General features: G+C 35.6%; 4 protein-coding genes across 4 annotated transcripts; 3 read left to right on the top strand and 1 right to left on the bottom strand.

The window, feature by feature from the left end:
- Positions 1-1,858: 1,858 nt before the first annotated feature.
- On the bottom strand, positions 1,859-2,790 carry HELRODRAFT_165404 (hypothetical protein; the record flags this gene model as incomplete). The annotated part of the gene is made up of 2 exons (XM_009031992.1): positions 1,859-2,006; positions 2,597-2,790. 2 exons carry the CDS (start codon positions 2,788-2,790, stop codon positions 1,859-1,861), a joined length of 342 nt encoding a protein of 113 aa, XP_009030240.1.
- A 189-nt stretch (positions 2,791-2,979) lies between these two features.
- HELRODRAFT_165403 (hypothetical protein) lies at positions 2,980-4,290 on the top strand (the record flags this gene model as incomplete). Its single annotated transcript, XM_009031991.1, has 4 exons — positions 2,980-3,003; positions 3,694-3,809; positions 3,976-4,099; positions 4,192-4,290. The coding sequence occupies 4 exons, from the start codon at positions 2,980-2,982 to the stop codon at positions 4,288-4,290; spliced, it is 363 nt and encodes a 120-aa protein (XP_009030239.1).
- A 275-nt stretch (positions 4,291-4,565) lies between these two features.
- Positions 4,566-6,488, top strand: HELRODRAFT_165402 (hypothetical protein; the record flags this gene model as incomplete). Its single annotated transcript, XM_009031990.1, has 3 exons — positions 4,566-4,837; positions 4,909-5,224; positions 6,429-6,488. The coding sequence occupies 3 exons, from the start codon at positions 4,566-4,568 to the stop codon at positions 6,486-6,488; spliced, it is 648 nt and encodes a 215-aa protein (XP_009030238.1).
- A 14,470-nt stretch (positions 6,489-20,958) lies between these two features.
- On the top strand, positions 20,959-21,201 carry HELRODRAFT_153394 (hypothetical protein; the record flags this gene model as incomplete). Its single annotated transcript, XM_009031989.1, has 1 exon — positions 20,959-21,201. A coding segment is annotated over one exon (243 nt), but the record flags the coding sequence as incomplete, so codon positions are not given.
- Positions 21,202-21,532: the final 331 nt, after the last annotated feature.

Raw genomic sequence — 21,532 nt, 5'->3', positions numbered from 1 at the left:
CAGGAATATGTATAGTCTCTTCTTTGGGTGATGTTCTTGGATAGGCTGATCGTATTATTCTAATCATTTTGGTTGTGTGCTAACTGATCATTCTTTTCATATCATCTAACGATTGTTTTATAGGATCCGAAAATTTGAACTCATCCAGACTGATTTCATCTTTTATTCGAGCGTCCCTTAAGCGGTTTATCAAAATTGCTTACGCTCCTCTCGAGTCGAGGTTTCGTTGTCGTAATTCTTTCCTTAGATTGTTGTATCGAGGTTTTCCAATACTGTCATTCTTTATTGCAGAAAGTTTCAAGCTACCAAAAATCTTACTTCTGACACCAAAGTTGTAATCTTTAGCGTTTGTTACTACCAATATCAATGTTATAACTTCATAGGTCTTTATATTTTCAACACCAATGTTGTAGCTGCCAACACCAGTATTGTAGCTGTAGGTTCAAGATTTTCAATAGATGAACACAACTGCTTCGAACGCAAACTTGGCTGGACGTTTATTTAAATGCCAACAGTAACTAAATTAATCCAAATAACTAGATAAATCACATTTACGATTGAGCTTCAAACATTTGTGAATCTATTAAATTATGTTGTGCTGGAGGCAAAGTAAAATTGCCACAATTGGTCCCACCACCAGATCCTTTAAGATCATTAATTTCTTGGATTGGAAATGATTTTAAGCCCTTCTTAGCCAGCATTCAGAAATATAACAGCTGTTTTCAAATGACACCATTTGGCGCTACAAATATTATACAGGATAATTTCATGCCCACATTCAACGTATTGTTAAAACCGACCCCTTGAACTTGTAGGGTATGATTATTTTTCTCTACGTCGATTCTTGACTCCTGAAACAAATTTACTTCAGATAAACTTTATCAGAAAAAAAACAGTGCTGGCAATCACATGTGTATATTGCTGTGATCAATCACTCGTTTATTCAATTGTTAAAATTGTTAGAATACAGCACAATAACTAACCAACAGGTAAATTACAGAATAAAACTATTTGTCAATAACTAAACTTCTCTTGTCAGACATTTATTTATAATACATAATTACATTGTGGGGAAAAATTTACATTTTAAAGATATTGTGCTTCATCGTCTTAGTGATTTCAAACGGGTATCTAAAACACACTGGAGTTATGATGCATTGCAATATCCTTTGATCATTTGACAGGGGGAAGATGGATACCATTTTAATATCAAAATAGTAGATCAAGTAACAGGTAAATAAACTTAACAAAACTAAATAATATATTTTAATTCATTTCATCTAAGTAACAAATTAAGCATTTATCATTTTGGATTGCAGGTGCTGAAACCAACAAAAAGTTAATGCTATGAATTTCTATGAATTTAAAAATTAAGACTGAACGATTGACATACATCCGTTTGAACCAACGACAGCTACGATCAGAAGAATAGGGCCTACATTCATCTCTGCGATGCTATAAATGCGGATGGCAATGCAAATAATGTAGGAAGAATGACAATTTTGCCAGCCACTTATATAAGAAGACCACGCCAAATGCATGAATATGCTCAAGATGCTCCATATGTTAGGCATTATGGCCGCCCAGACTTATTTGTTACATTCACATGTAACCAAAATGGTCCGAAATTAAGAGGAAAGTGCTATGTAGCACCAGTTGTTAGGCAGACATAACTGCTAGAGTTTTTAAACAAAAATTAAAATCTCTCATGAATTTCTTATTTTAATGAATCGAACGCAGCAGACAGAGCAGTACGTCCACTGTCGACAACATTAACAAGTTTCTCCAAAGTCTGCAAAACTGATGATTTTGCTCGCACTTTGCTGTATGCTGACATGCCACGCTATTACACCTGGAATTAGAGATGGACGGGAATCGCTTTTTCATTCCAATTTCCCTTCCATTTCCATGAAAACATTTCCGCTTTCTTCTCATTTTCCAATTTACCAACCAATTCCCATTTCCCTCCCACTCCAAAAGAAGCATTTCCATTTCCCTTCCGTTCCCTTCCGTTCAAAAACACGATTTTTTTTATAAAAATGTACACAAGACCAAAATAAGCAGTCAAAATTTTGCATTGAGAAAATTAAACTAAACAATTAAATGTTGCCATGTAAAAATAAATTATTAACTGTTTGCCGATAATGTAGTTCTCCAGTTCTTTACTCCAATATTCGACCTGCAATGCTGACGACACGTTCACTAGCAGATGAAGTTGCTGGTATGCATAAAATTTGACAAGCTACATCATAAAGTAAAGGACATACAAGTTTTTTTCTTTCCAAAATGTAACTGGGTCAGTATCTTTTTCAACTTTTAAGTTGAGATATTATGATAATTCATTTATATTATGGGTTAATTCATCTGGATCATGAATTTCTGTAAAATCAACAATGCCATCAATTTTAAATTTTTTTGGTAAAGGTTCAAAGCTATTAGATTTCATAATTTTTTCCCCATTCGACCTTTCTTTTAACAAATTTTGTACTGTTTCAATTTCAATCCCGTTTCCATAAGAAACTTTTTACCAAAAAAAATTTACTACCAATCTCGCGGTTCCTATTTCTCTATTTTCCATTCCCATGTCCACCTCTACCTGGAAGGCATTATCAAAATCATTTCAGCGTCAAAAACATGGAACACCAGTTGAAGAATATCCAACTGTATTTTCTTAAGACGCTTTAGGTCGCATCTACACAGTACATCCCAATAACGATGAATGTTATTATTTCCGGTTGTTGTTGGTGAATGTTCGTTGTCCAACATCGTGTGCGACTTATCGTGAGGCATTTAAACTATTGCATTTACTTCACTAGGATGATACGCTCAAGGATACTGTAATATCTTTATCACTAAAACTTTATCATTCACAGAACTAGGTTTTATATTATAAGTCAATATTATTTTGTTTGTTTTATTTTTGTTTATTAATAGAATTATTTCAGTCAGGTTTTGTTTGTCACTTTGAAAAACTAAAACATGTTTGAAGAAGACATGCTAGCGGTTAATAGGGCCGGATTAACCGACCATTAAGCAGGGTGCGATAATTCTTCCGCGTTGTGAAGAGGCGAGTCTCGGTCAGAAGCGAGACTGCCTAGGCTGGCGGTGGCGGTTGTTGATATTGGAGCAAAGGAAAAATTTCGCCGCGCGGCAAAAGTTCACAATTGGCGCCCAACGTGGGGCCTCTTCTTCAAAAGTTTTAGGTGACAGGTACAGCAGGAGTCAATGTGATTACCCTCGTCAATTTTTAGGTGACGAGTATATCACAGATAAAATTAAAATTGTTTCTCCCAAACTTTTAAGTGACAGGTATGGCGGTGACCGAAATGAAATTCCTAATTTTTAGGTTACAGGCACGTTCTACCGAAAATATTTTAGATTTTAAGTATCAGGTAGGTCAACAGTCAGTACCGGAGGCAGTTGTTTGTAAAACTTCTCCAGAATTTTCAGGTATTGGGTTTAACGACGCACAGAAAATTTTCAGTTTTAAGTCTGCGGAATTCGCGCCAGAACAAGTTTTATCAGTTTATAAGCCTACGCCAGCACAAAGCCTCTCTGTTATTCGTAAGCGTAATAATGTTTCAAATTCCAGGAATAGATGCAGAATGGTTCAAAGAGAATGAAGGAGTCGAACACAGTTCTTCGTTCGACAACCACGCATTGTGAGCCGAGTGTATATACCAAACATCACAGGTCCGACATCATGAGCTGTTAAAACCAGACAAGTTTGATGGCACTGGGTGTCTCAAAACTTTTCTTAAGAAGTTCGAGATATGTGCTATGTATAACCAATGGAGTATGGACGACAGGTAGCGTATCTGTCATGTTCGTTGGCAGGTGAAGCTGCTGAAGTTCTTTGGGACTTAGTGGGACTAGGTTATCAAAAATTAGTAACGAAGCTAGAAAACCGTTATAGAACGAGTGGTCACAAAGAATCGTATAGACATGAGTTGCCGACTCATCGACGCAAACCAGAATTATCACAAACGGTAAAAAAGTTAATGTCGTTAGCTCACCCGGGCAAACAGTCAAAGTTGGCGGTAAATTTAACAAGAAATTTTTTTTTTTTGCTCTTAATGACGCTGATTTAAAACTGAAAGTTAGAGAAAGGGAACCAAAAAATATTGAATTGCACAGCGCCTTGAAGTTTCAAAAAACTTAGTTAATTCATCCTACAGGTTTACCCCACAGGTTAGGAACATGCAGGATACAACAGAAAACAGGGTGAAGGCAGTGAAGCGGCAAATAAACGCGCTTCGTCAGTCGGTTGACGTCCTTCAAGATCATTAGGTACAGTCAGCTATCTTTCGGATCACGGGTGAAAAGGTTTGTTTGTTTGTTTTCCTGGAAAACCAGGACACTTCATCTCCCAATGCCTTCAGAAAATATATCAAACAAGTTTCAGTCAAGCAATCAAAAGGGTCAGAATAATTGTTACAGGTGCGGAAAATCAGACCATTTCAAAATGGAATGCCCAGAGAAGGAAAAGTCAAATAAACAATCAAAACGCGTGAACAAATCTAATAAAAATGATGATCAAACTTTATATCTGCCGATTTTGGTAAATGGCAGAAAAAGATTGGGTTGGTTGGATAGCGGAAGCAACGCGAGGGTCACACCTACCAAAAAAGGCTAACAATTCCAATGAAGAAGGAAATGAGACTATGGTGGATGGTGGATTTTCGAAGCTTGCTTCGGTTTTGGTATCAGACCATGTGTCAGAAATTATCTTGGGTTTAGATTGGCTAGTAAATAATAAAGTCTCATGGAAGTTTGACGAAGCTCAAATTACCGTTGGTAACAAAAATAGAATAGTGAAGCTGGTCACTAAAAGATTGTCAGAGAGTTGCTTCCGATAAAATACGAGGGTCAATGTGTCAGAACATTAAACGTAAATGACGAATCCAGGTTGATTAAACAGGAAACACGATTGGCCGATCTTTTATGGGCCATGTTGGAAAACAAGTTGGATCAACAACCGCTGCAGGAGAATCTAGTTAACGTCAAAACCATAATTGACAAATTGACCAGGGATGCCCCCGAAGAAGGAAGGCATGAATTATCTGAATTAATAAATAATTGTCAGGATATATTTAGTAATACAGACACAGAAATTGGAGTTGCAAAAGGGGTTTATCATAGGATCAACACAGAGCAGGCCCTGCCCATAAAGCAACAACTCAGACGTCATTCCCCGGCACACCAAAAAGTTATCGCAAAACAGGTAGACGAAATGTTGGAGCAAGATGTGATTGAGCCATCTCATGGGCCTTGGTCCTCCAACATTGTTTTGGTAAAGAAAAAAGACGGCTCATACCGATGTTGTATTGATTACCGGAAATTAAATTTGCTAACAGTAAAGGACGCGTACCAGCTTCCAAGATAAGACATGTGTCTAGACGCGATGTCAGGTGCGCGATGGTTTTCCTTTTTGGATCTTAAATCATCTTATCACCAAATAGAAATGCATCCAGATGATAGGGATAAAACTGCTTTCGTCTGTAACAAAGGCATTTTTAGGTTCAAACGAATGCCGTTTGGGTTATGTAACGCTGGCGCTACTTTTCAACGCTTGATGGATATAGTGTTTTCGGACTTGTGCCCAAATACATGTTTGGCATACATCGATGATATAATTGTATATTCTAATAATTTGCAGGATCATTTTTTTTAGGTTAAAATAGGTTTTTAGCATGTTGGCGCGCATGGTGTATAAAGTGGTCAGGTGGGCAGGCTGGTCGAATGTCGTATGAATTGGTTTTGTGTGCAGATTGGTAGAATATGGTATTAATTAATTAGTGAATGTTGGTAAGGTATGGCGCACATATATTGTTTGAGAATGAATGTTTTCTCAGTATGTTTAGAATTTGTTTAGTATATAAACCTTTTGGACAATTGGAAAAAAGGGGAAAAAAGGAAAAGTTAGTGTTTTGGGTTAGTGTTTTGAATTACTTTTTGGGTTTATTGTGGTTGGTATTTGGTCGGTCGGGTTCTGCATGTTTGGTTGCTCTGGCGTTTTTGGTTTTGGAATTTTATTCATTATTACAGCTGGTACAAATATTTTTCGTTTACTAAGAATATTTAATTTAGTTCTGTCGTTGACTTTAAAAACATTTGAATTAAAGAATATTATAAGTCAATATTATTTTGTTTGTTTTATTTTTGTTTATTAATAGAATTATTTCAGTTAGGTTTTGTTTGTCACTTTTAAAAACTAAAACATGTTTGAAGAAGACTTGCTAGCGGTTAATAGGGCCGGATTAACCGACCAGCAAGCAGCGCGTGATAATTCTTCCGCCCGGTCCGTATTTTCCGACCCGGAAATAAAAAGTTGTGAAGAGGCGAGTCCCGGCCAAAAGCGAGACTGCCTAGGCTGGCGGCGGCGGTTGTTGATATTCGAGCAAAAAAAAAATTTCACCGCGCGGCAGAAGTTCACATATTTAAATGGTTTTCTGTCACAATATATTACGTTCCGTATGACAAACTAATTGCGGTTTTTATAAGTTTTTCATCAAAAGAATTAGGGCATAAGATTTTAAATAAAGATATGTTAAGATTGTTATAAAAGCCAATTGGCGATATTTCAAATGAAATGAGAATGATAGAGCAATTCAGTTATGAATAACGATTTTATACGACTGCAGGTTTCTTTATTTATGGCGTTTAAATTGTCTGGATGTTAACATGTTTGTTTCGTGGCATATCGTCAATTCTACAACTTTTATTCAGAATGGCAACATTTGGACATAGCGTGTTGAATATATCAGACATTGGTCGAACGTTTTCCGCTACCAAATCAGCAAAGATGCAGCAATCAGCCGGAGTATGATGATTAGCGCCAGCAGTTTATTGTGTCTCGCCAAAGCCGAAGTTGAACCACAATTTGACGTTTATTCGTATTTTACATGTTTATTCGTCTGTCGAACTTTGCATAGCAAACACAAGGATGATGCAGTTTTGGTCTTCCTAAACAAGTTTGAGTTTGTGGGCTGTTGTTGCACAAAACATTTTCTTATGAATTTGTATAATACTCCTGGTATGTTATTGGTAATCCTTGACCAGCGCGTAATTTGTGCTGGTTTAGTTTAGTCACATCGACAATTGTTTTGAGTATCACTCCTTGCGACTGCAGTTCAATAACGTGGTTGTAACAGGACTTTAAACGAGTTTCATCAATAAGAGCGAGAGACAGCTTCAGCGAGCCCGTTTCAGACAGCCAATTGTCAGGTTTGATATAGGACGAAGTTGTTTCTTGAAAAAGACATTGGATTTCTACGTTGGTGCTGTTTTTAAAATAACTTCTAATTTTCAATTTTGTTTTTTCAGTAGTGTAATGTTATTGCCGCCAAACTTTGTTGGTAGCGAAAAGATCTGGGACACACAGCCACTGATCGGCATTGCGAACCACTCTTTGACCTTTTTCACTATCAGATTGTCTAAGTTGGACAATATCCAAGTCAATGTAAAGTTATAGCAATGGAATTCATATGTAGTTGGGAGGGGATGAAACTTCTTAGAATCTGAAGCCTCTGTTGTGGCGTGATGTCGAGAGACGAAGTGGTTTCCAAGAAACTGGTCAGTTTTGAAACAATCGCCTCTTTGGCTTTAATGTTTTTGCCCTCAAAATCATATGATTTCCCCAAGTAGATAAAGCTATCACCAATTTTTATATCGGGAATCACATCATCATCGATCGTCAGTCTTGGAGAAAACTGTTCGTATGCTCCATCTTTTTTCCTTATTCGCATCTGCATGTTTGGCCACTAAGCATAATTCAGATTAATTAATTGCTTTCTGTACAATGAGCAATTAATGCCGAGTCGTCGGCAAATTGGAGCCATGATTTGGCTTTTAGCCCTAAAGTTGGCCCCCAGAAGTAACCGCATCCTTTATACTCTTGAGTTTCTAGAACCTTCATCAGCGGGTTGAAACAAAGATTGAAGAGTAGTTGAGAGCACGGATCACCTTGGATTTTCATGTTTTTCATTTCCTCCCAACTACAATACGAACTCCGTGGCTATAACTTTTCATTGACTTGGATATCGTCCAACTTGGATAATCTGATATTGAAGATGTCCAGAGAGTGGTTCGCAATGCTAATCAGTGGCTGTATATCCCAGATCCTCTCGACAAGCTGAGCTGACGTTAGTTTGTTGTTGATGGAAACTTGTATTGAGTAGTTTGAATATATTGACATAGTTAATGATTTAAACTGTTGTGGAACGTGGTGGAATGATAAGATTGAACTGATGAGGAAATGATTTACTTTACTGAAGGCATTTTTTAGGTCGAGTAAAGCAACGATAATGGTTCGCTGGTTTTTTCTGGCATCTTTAGGCAGGTATGTTAACATGTGAGTATGTTCTACTAAGCCGTCGACTTTAGGGTAGAATATTTTTGAATGCTGGTGTTGATAAATTCATTTTGTTGAAGAAATTGGTAGAGTCTTTTTTTATAAATGAGGATAAAACTTTGTGGAGAACGGGTTGTAAGGTTATAGGTCTGAAATTTGCGGGACCACTGGCGTCACCTTTTTTGTAAATCAAAATCGATAAGCCTCACCTTCAGCAATCTGGAATTGTCGATGAAACCTAACATTTTGATAGTAGGTTCTGAGGTTAAAAGGTTAAAGGTCAATTACACTCTTCCAAAGTTTAGAGGATTCAACAAAGCGCACAAACATCGTAAATGAATACGTGCTAAACGACGCATCACACGAAGCATGTGATAGGTGGGGATCTTTTGTCATATTCGAACCCGGTTACTACGAAACAGCACTAGGCGACCTTAAAATATGACCATCACGCCACCGCATTGGGCATTTTTAAAAAATTATAATCGACATCTGGTCAGACGGATATGGAGAAGCTCTGGATTTACTTTTGCGTATGATTGTCGATATTTCTTCATACGTAAGAGGGTCAGTGTTGCCATTGAACTTTGGCGAAGGAAAGGATGGGATCCAGTTCAGGATGCCAAACTTTTCTCTGTCATCCTTCATCATCACGTTGCTAAAGTATTCCCTACCATTTTCAACATTGAATAGAGGGGACAGTGATGTAGTTGGTAGAAACGTTTTCTTACATGTTCGCCAAAAGTTGTTTGACAATTGGTTCGATATATCTGATCAACCGCTAGGTTTAGCCAGCTTTGCCCGTTTCAGTTTTGATCCGATTTGTTTGCTCAGGGATTTTATTTCATTGTTGCGACTGAGAATTTTCAGATTTTTCTTTAATTGATTGATGTTGATGTTGTCGTTTATAGATTTTTTGAGTTTTAACTTGCCATATGTTTCGGCAAAATATTGGTGGATTGAATTTTGAAATGATAGGGTGAAGTTGTCAATGTCGTCGATATTGTTGAGATCGTGTAATAAATCTTATCTAAAATCTTACCGGTATTTATTTACTTGTATTGACAGAACAACTGGTCCAATGTTAGAATTAACAGCCTCAACCTTTTTAAATATTTGGATAGCTCGTTTTGGTGTCTCTCTTTATGTTGTAACAGACCGGTGTGCACAGTTCGAAAGTGAGTTATTTCATGATTTGTCACGATTGTCACTGCGTACAACAAGTTATCATCTATAAGCCAATGTAAAAATAGAAGGACAACATTGTACTTTGAAATAGAGATGAGCGGGAATTAAAATTTATTCCAAATTCTTCCCAGTTTTATGTATCATTCCAGATTTCTTCCCGGATTCCCATTTATGACAAAGTTCCAGAAAATTTCCATTATTTCTCATTTCTGCGTTTCCCCTCCCATTTCCCTTTTTCCCATGTTGCAAATTTTGAACACCGAAATCAAAATTAAAAAAAAACGCAAATATTAAGAAGGTGCTTTGAGTACAAAACTAAATAAAAATCCAAAATCTCTAAATTAGATTTTAAAAACTAATCCGCTTCCAAAAAAACTAATTCGCTGCATCATATCCTACCGCCACTCAACACACTCGATTCAAGACTGTTCAAGAAAGTAGAAAATAACAATAACCACGTCATCCATCCTCTACTACCACCAATTAAAACTATAACACACAATGGAGCAATCAGTAACCGGAACCGCTTTGTTATTACCAAATCGATACTGTGTACCCCTTCATATCGTTTGAATTTGACAATCAATGATTTAAATTTATCTGACTCGTCAATCATGTTATCAAATTCACAAGATTGTTGTACAGGAATTCTAAAAACACAAGTTCAAAGCTAAAAATACAAAGATATGCATATTGCATAACAGCATATGATTTAAAATATATCCTTAAATGAAACTTCTTATATATTTTTTAAAGGTTTTCAGTTTTTAATTAAAATTTTAATATACCATTTTTTCAAGCAATTTTTATACAAAATCGAAGTGAGACTTAAAATTTTACTCCGAGAGTAAATTAAATTGAATCTGACGTTTATTTAGCTTTTAGGAAAGTTATTTAACTATTTAGAATTTTTTTGAATTATTATTTTACCTAAAATATTCAGTTCTTAATTCAGAAAAAATTAAAATTAAATAGAATCTAACGTTCATTTGGCTTTTAGGAAAGTTATTTAACTTTATTTAGAATCTTTTTGAATTTTTGTTTTACCTAAAATTTTCAGTTCTAGATTCTCACAATTTCAAACGTTGTTTACGTTCTGAGAATTTCCCGTTCCTGGTATTGCCAGCGAACAAACTCTATTTTCTACATACTCTCAACAAACATACTTTTGTAAAAAAAATAACAACAACAGATCTATTTAATTAGTTATTTTTTCAAGAATAGAATTCAAATATAGAAATGTTTTACGATTGTTATTAAGCACAATCATTTTTCAATTTCATCGATATCTTGAAATCGGAGCGTCAATAAATTAGTTTGTGCTTCTTTGTCTTCACTTGATATGCGAATTGAATTCTGTTGCAAAAGATATAATTATTACAATACCAAGTTATATATATTTTATTTATTTTGGAAATACCTAATAAGACTTAATCAGTTAATTTTGAAAAAAAACAGTTTTACGTTTTCAATTTGTAGGAACAATAAAAAAGGTAATATTTTAATATTGAAAATCAAACTAAAAAGTGTATTTATTTATGAACTTTTATGTTATGTATTTTGTTCTGTTATGCTGTTTTTGTTTATTATTCAGAAATTTTGTTGGAAATCGTATAGCGATGACTGTTTGTGGTGGGTTAAAATTGATGAAAGACCTTATTTATTTTTAAAAATGTAGGGTAATGAAGTAAAAAAAAAACAAAATTGTTTAGCAAACGGATAAAATGAAGTTTTATGCTCTATGTACTTAACATTTTATTTAATTTAAAAAAAAATTAACTAATTATAATTTTGAACTAATTATTTTGTAAGTAATCGTGAAGATAGAATGTTAAAAAATGAGTAAAAAATAACAATGTTAAAATTGAATTTGTAAACAATTCTGACATGATAAAAATATTTGAAATCTAAAGATAAATAGTTGACAAACCGCTTTTGTATCGATGAAAACGATGTTAAATGGCAATTGATGATACTCTTGTCCTCTCCTGTACCTCATGCAATGAAAAAAGGTTGTCCACCATTGATCAGCCAGCTATAAAATCGGATGGAGACTCCGGATATATTTGGAAAACGAAAGCGCGTCAAAGAACAAGAGCAACCCGAGTGAAAACCTTCTCAACGGCAATAAGTAGAGAGATTATCTGGTTGCTGTCACATTCTTTTTGGTTTATATTGTTTTTATACAGAGTAAGGATGTTGGCGTCTTTTATGTATCATGGAATGTAAACATTGTTTCCAGCAAAGACAAAATAATTTATGCAGCGGCTTCGGCAAGGTCTGTTTCCCGTATTTCAAAATGCAAATTTCCGTCGCTTTCAGGCAAGGCAATCAATGGTGCTCACAGTAAACATGCAGTTCAGCTTTCTCATACCAGGTAAGTCTGGTATAGTTTTCACAGCAGTGTCCGTTACGATATTCGTCACTGCATAAATTATTAGACAATGTTCGGTCAAACGCTGCAATTGTTTTTCTGGTCTGTAATAATTACATCCGCTTCAGACTTGATTGAGAGTGATTTAGTGTGGATTGGGCCTGTTGTCCAATGTTTTCATAATTTCCCGCATCGGCAACCGAGGATCAGCCAGTAAGTGTAAATACAGCGGCACCTGCCTACTGAACTTAGTTCCTGAAAGCTCTCAAAGTCGAAAACCGAAAAGTATTGGGTTTGGTTTTATAGCTATCAGAGCTTTCTTTTTAGCCCCAATCATCATATCTATATTTTTCCAGTGGGCTTCATACCAGTCAGCTTACTTGCGTTTCTTTTCAATTGCGGAGTTGTAAACGGTGTTGCGAACATGCACAATATTTTATCTACAGTATTTAATCATCTGCTGACGCCTCCCTTGTAGGAGCGTTGTTCAGTTTGAAGTAATGCTAACAAGCCGGCGTTCTTTTTTCCATTGAATAGTACAACTATTTCCGTTTTATGCGCACCTTGCTTACTATAAAAGCATGATCCGTGTCAGTCTGTACTTTGGTAATTGTGGCTGGTAACGACAAGATCTGGCCATTTGTGGGAGTGCGGGTGTCTTCATGACAACCGATGAATTAAAAGAATGTATTAGTAGCACATAGGCCGTGACTTAAAAAGGTCCTTCAGTCAGTGACCGACCATTCCATTTATCCTTCCAGCCTCAAAAGCTTTCAAAACAAACCGGCCATGCTTTCCGATTGTTTCTAACTCTTGATTTGAAATCCATAAAATTTGAAAACAAACGAGAAAAAAAATTTTAAATGTAAATTTTTATATTTTTCATTTTAAAATTATTTTTTGAAATTTTTTATTTAGTGTAATTATAATGCCAGTCTTAGACAAAGTTGCCTCGGAAAAAAAGGTCTTGTCACTGTTGCAGAAAGTTACCAAAAAGTAGTGTTTCATAAAATATTATTCTCTAAAATCAAAAAAATTATTTTAAGTCGTTCAACCAATAAACTTGAAAATTTGGTTTTTTATTTTTTTTCTAATTGCTTTCACTATGATGTGTAACCTCTTTTACCTTCAAGGGTGTGCAATGTGCATCTATGAATATTATAAAAGTTTCGAACTCATGATTGAAAGTGTACCATCTAAATTTTGCTACATACGTAGTCAGAAAAATTAGTGTGCAATATTTTTTCAATCAATTAATTTTCGTTTAGCGTCCAGAGACTCAGTTCCTCCGAGATAAGACGTTGTTTTATTTGCCGTCAATTTTTTGAGCCAAATTAGGCAATCAGTTGTATCCATTTCATTTAAATTTAGAGCTTTCATGTCTTGCTCGATTGTTTGCGACCAGGACTTCTTTGTACTGCCTTTAGGACGTGTACTTCATCATCTGCAAGAGAAGTTATGGCACTGTTTCCACTTCGTTTGACATGACCAAACCACCGCAAACGGTTTTATATCCTCTAAACTAGAACAACGCAAGATTTTGGTAGATTTGATGTGGTCCTTCAGACTAATTCGTTGCATCCATCGGAGCATTTTCATGTCGGTTTTTTGAAGTTGATGTTCCAGTTTGGTTGTCATTATCCATGTTTCTGCACCATAAACAACACCTGACCTATCACAGATTTATAATGTTTTGATCGTAGTGGTAGTGGGATGTCACGCCGCATCAATATAGAGGCAAGGAGATGCCATTTATTCCAGGCTGCACGTATGCGTGCTCGAACGGCAGCTTCAGCTGTTCCTGTACAATCCAGAACATCCCCTAGATATTGAAGCGATGTGACTTTCTTTACCATAATGGCTTCAAAAACATTGCTATTATCCGCACCATGGCCTGAATAAAGCGCTATGAAAAATTTCATCGATTCAAAAGAAAATTTATAAAACTCTTCGATAGATTTTGCTAATAATTGATAAGTGATAAATACCCAAAATTTGAAAATAAAAATTATAGAGAAAACTTAATGCAATGACATCAATAACGATAACACGTAAAAAACAAACAAATACGGACTTCGAAAAACAAAATAAGAAAACAAACAGAAATAATTGAAAGCGTTACTGATTGAGTAATATTTTATATCTATAATAAAACCTAAAAAGTTTTATCTGTTGAAAACGTTTTTAAACAACACGGTATGAAATATTTAGAAAGAATCAAATCTGAATGCCCTTAGAACAATTATGAATTAGGTTTTTATTTGTTCCACATAACTTATATTTATGATCAAACCTCTCGTAAAAGTCGTATGATGATTCCAGCACACAGAAGACAAAACATGCACGATGTTATGGAAACGATTGCATATAATATGGTAAGATGAATTTCGTTCAACGTTTCGTAAAGATAATCTAAATGTTTTTTTTTCCCAAGCAATAAAAACAAAATCGTTACTGTTCCAGTCATTGTTCCAAATTTTTCTATATACCTGTTTGTTGGAAAATGTTTTTATTTATGTTTAAATAGTTAAAATTTAATTGTCATAATCATACTTGCTGTAACAACAACTTAAATAAATGGCTAGTCCTACATATATTGGAATAGCCAGAGCAAATGCATGCACAAATTGCACGAAGGTATATTTTACAAACGTCAACAATGCATCAAGCTTTTGAGGAAATACCCAGTTCAACAACATGTAAACAATTTTGATAAATGCCATATAAGCAATTGCGTAGGTCAACTGTAACGTAATCTGTTGAAAAATGTTAATTAAAAACAAATTTAAAAAAAATTTCCAATTGTTTGAGAAAAGTCGATTATTAAAATAAAAAACAGTATTACAACGGTAAATCATTTTTGCAATAATTCAAAAAAAAAAATTAAACACATAAGTCTCTTCAGAAAATTACACTAAATTGTATGAAAAAAGCAAACATAAATTATTTCACTTTGCAGTTTGCAACCCAGAAATAACGATTCAACGCTACATTTGTATATCGCAAATATCCTGAAAGGATAAGGCACAAAAATGAAGTGTATCTATTATTTCCATGTCTATGATTCTACCAACATGAACATATGAAAAGCAAATTCTTGACTAATCGGATTTTGTGAAACTTGATGGTCGCCAATTTCCTGAAAGGAAACAAAAATGAAAAAGGCAGTAGTATATCTATTGTTTCTACGTCTATGATTGGTGTCACAAAAGTCAGACTGACAGAAAAAATGTTGAAAGCTGCCAACAACAAAGCTAAAACGTAACTACAAATTAAAGTTGGTGATTACTCTAAGCTTGCGTTAGTTTTGGAGCCTGAAATAGTTTTAGGTTTAGAATGGCTTAGAAACAACTATATATCGCGGAAGTTTTGGGAAAAAAGTTGCCGTTGGTAACAAAAATAGGATAACTTATTCGTTAATTATTAAACATCTTTAATGCAAAAAATTCCGCAACACAAAAGTGTTGTGGATTCATTACAACAAAGCTGTAATTTCAACAAAGCGTAATTTCATTACAAGCGGGCTGAATATACGTGTTGCTGGTTGTTCGTCAGTTGTACGTTGTTCGACGTTGCCGCCCTTAAAGTATGATGGACAATTTGTTAGAAACTTTAATGTCAGTTATCAACCAAAGGTGATTAATCGGGGGAACGCGATTATCAGACTTGAGCAGAAGAATCAATGAATCGTCCAGCACATGAAAATCTAACAAAGGAAACAGGCATGCTTGATGGATTGGTAAAAGATATATCTGAAGAAGCATATGAACCGAAAAAACGCAGAAACATATCAGATCAAGGCAGAAAATTTGCAAATCAACTGATAGTCTTTCAAGTGCCGAAGATTACCTCGAAAACACCTTAAAACACATTCAATCGAGAGGCTCACTAAATCACTAACAACACAATCTAGCGAAATGCTGACAAATTTAGCCATCCAAACTTTGAAAAAGCCTTAAGTGACAAAATCAAAGTCTATTGATGACCATATAATTTTCTGTGAGAAGAACAACTATGCAAGACGTCAAGTCACGCTGGCTAGGACAGATCGGTGCAAAAAGTGGCTCACTAAAAGCAAAGGTGAACAAATGAAATCTCTGTATCTGCAAAACAAACAAAACGTACGAAAAAAGACATGGTTGGTGCTTCATGTATCAAAAACGACAAAAATGAACAAGATGAGATCAAGTTACAGTGGAGAAAATACTTCAACCGTCTGTTAAATGAAACAAATCCTATCAATGTCAACTTTGACGCTCCACCCATCGAAGATCCGATTGCAGATATCACTCTGAAAGCTATGAAGGATGGAAAGGCAGCAGGGCTCTCTGGACTCACAAATAACATTATCAAAGCATCTGGTACTGCAGGTATTCAAACGTTACCACAACTTTGCCGTGAAATCTGGAGAAATTGCTCAATGCCGACTGAATGGAACTATAGCATGACAGTTCCACTATACAAAGGCTAAGGTGATCTATTGAACTGTTCATCAGATAATTGAAAATTGTCGAGAAAATCATTGAGAGAAGATTAACGTCGTGCATCACAATCGGAAATTATCAATTTGGTTTCCTAGCGGAGAAATCAACAATTGATGCAATTCACATCCTTCGGCAACTGCAAGAGAAGTATCTCGCAAAGCATCTACAACTATCACACATTTTTGTAGACCTTGAAAAAGCATTTGATCGAGTTCCCCGTGAAGCAATCAGTTGGAGTCTACGTCGACAACTTATTACAGAATATCTTGTTCGACTGTTGATGGATACGAATATTAAGACTCTCGTCAGCACAACGGTTGGAAACACAGATGCATTTGACATCGGCGTTGGAGTTCACCAAGGCTCGATTCTTAGTCCACTGTTATTTATAACTATAATGGAAGAAATCACAAACCGATAGGCACTGGTGACATTTAGAAACTAATATATGTTGATGATATCGTTTTAACAGCCTAATCTGAGCAGAATGCCGCACAGATTGGAATACCAGACTCGCCGATCATGGATTCGAAGTCAACATCAGCAAAACCAAAACAATGAACAGTGGTGTCACAAACGTTGTTCAAAAATAATTGGTAGTTTATATAAAGTATCCAATTTTGTTTTTCCTGCTTGCATCAATCCACAACATCAAATACAAAAAGCAATGTTTTTGAAGCCATTAAGGTAGAGAAAGTCACAACGTTTCAATATCTAGGTGTTGTTCTAGATTGTACTGGAACAGCTGAAGCTGCCGTTCGAGCACGCATACGTGCAGCTTGAAATAAATGGCATCTCTTTGCTTTTATATTGATGCAGCGTGATATCCCACTACCACTACGATCAAGACTTTATAAATCTGTGATACGTTCGGTGTTATTATATGGTGCAGAAACATGGCCAATGACAACCAAACTGGAACAACAACTTCAACGAACCGACATGAAAATGCTCCGATGGATGCAACGAATTAGTCTGAAGGACCACATCAAATCTACCGAAATCCTGCGTCGTTCCCGTTTAGATGATATAAAGGACGAATGCCGGCAACACCGTCTGCGGTGGTTTGGTCATGTCAAACGAAGTGGAAACAGTGCCATAATTTTTTTTGCAGATGTTGAAGTATATGGCACACGTACAAAAGGCCGTCCAAAAAAGTCCTGGTCGCAAACAATCGAGCAAGACATGAAAGCTCTAAATTTAAATAAAATGGATACAACTGATTGTCTAATTTGGCGCAAAAATTTGATGGCAAAGAAAACAACGTCCTACCTCGAGAAACTAGGTCTCAGGACGCTAAACGAAGATTGATATTGTATTTGCGATAAACGTTATTCCAAAAGTTGTTCAAACTTTTGGAACGAGCTTACGCTCGTTCAAATATCGCTTACGACACTGACAACAAATCGCTTTCCAATTGGGCAAACACCGAATTGATGGTTTTACTTCAAACGATATTGACTAAAATTAACTGACGAAAGATCAAATTGATTCAAAAATTTAACAATCAGCAGAAATAAAACAAACAAGAAGTAAAGCCAAAAGTGAACAACAGTCGGCCGCGATTGATGCGAAAATCGAACAACAATCAGCAGAAAAAAAAACTGACGAGATGGATTCAAAAATTGAACAGTCAGCAAAAATAAACATAATCATGATCATATTGATGCAAAAATAGAACAATTAGCAAAAATAAAGAAACATAAAATAAACAAACGAGTAATCAAATTGATGCCAAAATTAAATAACAATTGAGAGAACTCAGAATTCGATGTCAAAACTGAACAGTCAGAATATTAAACGGTGTACTCTGCTATCGTACGACCTATAACAAAAAAAAGAAACTGCATTAGAAATGCTTGTAAAGGCTGTTCAAAATACAGGCCATAGACAAACCCTCATGGTAGCGGAAAAACGCAACCTCAAAGACGCCGTTGCTTAGTCTTACTTTGTGTCAGCAAAGCAAACATCAAAGAGTGACGTAAAGCTGCGCCATATTTGTGAAAAATGTTCGTGTCAAAGGTTTGTTCTAGAACAGATCGGAATAAATGGGTCAAGATTATGGTACCCCAAAATGCTGAAATTGTGGAATAAAAAAACATTTACGTCGAGATAGTAAACAACGCCCTAGAATCAACTACTGTCGTCATTGTGCAGCAACATGGCATAAAGGGTTAGATGATTACCCCGCGTCACAACCGACTCCCTCAAACAAGGAGGCGAGAGACCACCAATTCTACTTGGTTGGGTCACTAAGACAATAGAAATTAACTGCATTGTAGTTGGAATAAGTCTCGTAAAAGCAAATGAATAGCTTTGTTTCAGTTCGAATGGTAAGCAGAGCATTTCATTAGAATTAAAAGGAACCAAAAAATAGAATTTCGTCATTTTGTAAATATCGTGAAGTCATTGGAATAGTGATCGGCTAGTCAAAAATAAAATCTCGAAAAGCTATTAGGTGAACCCAATTTGCAACAGGGAGATGGTTCAAAAGCAAAAAAATTGATAACGGATTTTGCAGATGTATTTTTAATCGAAGACAATAATCAAAATTAAAAAAAACTTATCAAATTGATACTCAGGACTCAAAGCCACTAACAAAATAAAAAAAAGGTAAACGAGATAACTACAATGCTAAACCAATGTGTCAACAAACCGTCAACAAGTTCTTGAACCTCTTCTGCTAAGAAAGACGGCCGTTCTATGACGAAGCCATGGTTCAAGCGGAGACTTGCCAATGGAAAGGGAGATGAGGTGAATCGGGTCTGGCTAGTTTATTCACCATTGAATGAAGCAGTGTATTGTTTTTGCTGCTTGTTATTTCCCTCATCGAGTGCAAATAATAAATCATCTTTTGAATTATCTAAAGGATTCAGCAAGTGGAGGAAGCCAGAGAAACTAGCGGCTCACGAGAACAATCCTTTCCACCGGAAATCATTTAATGCATGGAAAGAAGCAGAGCGCAGATTGATTCAAGGGAAAACAATCGATGCAGCTGAAATTCAGTCAGAGGTTGCACGATGGCGAGATGTTTTGAAGCAAATACTAAATTGTATAAAATTCTTGGCCACTCAAAACTTGGCATTGCGTGGACATATTGAGAAACTTGATGCCACAGGAGACAAAAATGTAGGAAACTTTTTGTCTATTCTTCAACTTCTAGCTCAGTATGACCCAATTTTGCAGTCACACTTTGACCATGCTAGAAAGAATCCAGGATCTGTAACATATTTATCTCCTGAAATTCAGAATGAGTTCATCAGCATTCTTGCTTCGAATGTGAGAAATCAATTGCTGATTAACATCAGAAAAAATATATACTACGGGATTTTGTTTGATTCAACTCCTGACTTGGCACACAGGGAGCAAATGTCTGAAGTTATCAGGTATGTTGACGAAGTTATCAGGTATGTTGACATAAATTTTGATGAGATGGAGGTTGTAATAAAAGAGTCATTTCTTGGCTACATCGAAATTCATGGAAAAAATGCAGCCTCGATTGAAGATGTTATCGTAAAAAGATTGGAATCTGACAACATCCCGTTACAAAATTGTAGATCTCAATGCAGCTGTTATGTCGGGGCATTTATCTGGAGTTCAGCAAAGAATTTGCACAAAAAATAACAAGGCATTGTTTGTGAATTGTGACAATCACAGCTTAAACTTGTCAGGGGTGCATGCTGCAAGTCAAGATCCAATTGTAGTTACTTTTTTTGGCACCATTGAAAAAATTTATCTATTCTTTTCAAGATCAACCCATCGATGGGAAAAACTTAAAGAAGCAGTGACCATCACAGTTAAACGTGAATCAGAAACACGATGGAGTGCTAGAGCAGAATGTGTTAAAGCAATTCATGATGGACTTGATAACATAATCAGTCTACTGGAAAAAATGTCTGAAGATACAACTGAAACACAAGAAACTAGAGGCGATGCTGTAATTCTGCTACAAAGTATTCTTAGTTTCAACTTCTTAGTTTTCCTTCCTTTCTGGCATGACATACTCAAAAAAATTGACCGTGTTCAGAAAAGACTTCAAGATCCAACAATGAATTTCCATGAAGCGTCTTTGGATATTGAATCTCTGCACATGGATATTACAAGAATTCGTGAAGATATATGCAATGATTCAGTGCTAAAAGCAAAGGAAAAATGTGAGCTATGGGGTGTGGCTGTAGAAAGTAGAATCAGGCGAAGGAGAAGGATGCCTGGAGAACTTGCCCGAGATGCAGGACTTTCGGCAGAAGAAGAAATTGTTCGTATCATGAAGAGTATTTTAGATCGACTCGAACAGGAGATGACAACAAGGTTTACTCGTCTCAAAGATCTGAACTTCAAATTCGGATTCTTACTTGATGTAGACAAACTTTTGAATGACAAAGATCTTAACAGTCTCCGTCAGCATTGTATTGACTTTGAAAATTTTTATGACTCGGATGTTGAAGGAATTGAGTTATTAAATGAAATATGTGACTGCAGAATGCTCCTTGAGACCCGCCAGGATACTGCACCAAAAGACTCCTACAGAACTCTTGTCATTCATTATTAGTTATGGAGAAGATGTTTTTCCAAATTTGCGTGTTGCTCTACAAATCCTTCTTACTATAGCTGTCTCGATTGCCAGCTGTGAGCGATCCTTCAGTAAATTAAAAATAATTCTTTCCTATCTTCGAGCATCCATGGGACAAGATAGACTCAGCGATCTGGCCCTAATGAGTGTGGAGAGGGAAGTTCTTGAACAGATTGATTTTGATGATATAATTAACCAGTTTGCTGCAGTAAAAGCAAGAAAAATAAATTTTCTTTAAAATTCTGCTCATTTCCTAACCACAATTTCTAGACAATACTTAGCTGTTGTTTTGTTTTTAAATTTAATAATTTTTATTTCACACTTCTGACTCAGCGGACAATAAAAATACAGAATTATAAAAACTACTTGAAAGAATCTAATTATATAAATCAATCATAATCATTTTTTTTAATCATAATCATTTTTTTTGCCAAATAAATGATTAAATGATAATCATTAATATTTTGTATTACAATATAATAGTTAAGAACTGAGAAAGAATAATACAATTATGGTGTAAGGTGCAATATGCATATAGAAACATGAATACACTGAAATGCATT

This window comes from Helobdella robusta (assembly GCF_000326865.2).
Source record: "Helobdella robusta unplaced genomic scaffold HELROscaffold_8, whole genome shotgun sequence".
In the NCBI taxonomy this organism is placed as follows: domain Eukaryota; kingdom Metazoa; phylum Annelida; class Clitellata; order Rhynchobdellida; family Glossiphoniidae; genus Helobdella; species Helobdella robusta.
Note: the sequence above shows the minus strand (reverse complement) of the source record. Positions and strands in the feature narration are given on the sequence as shown.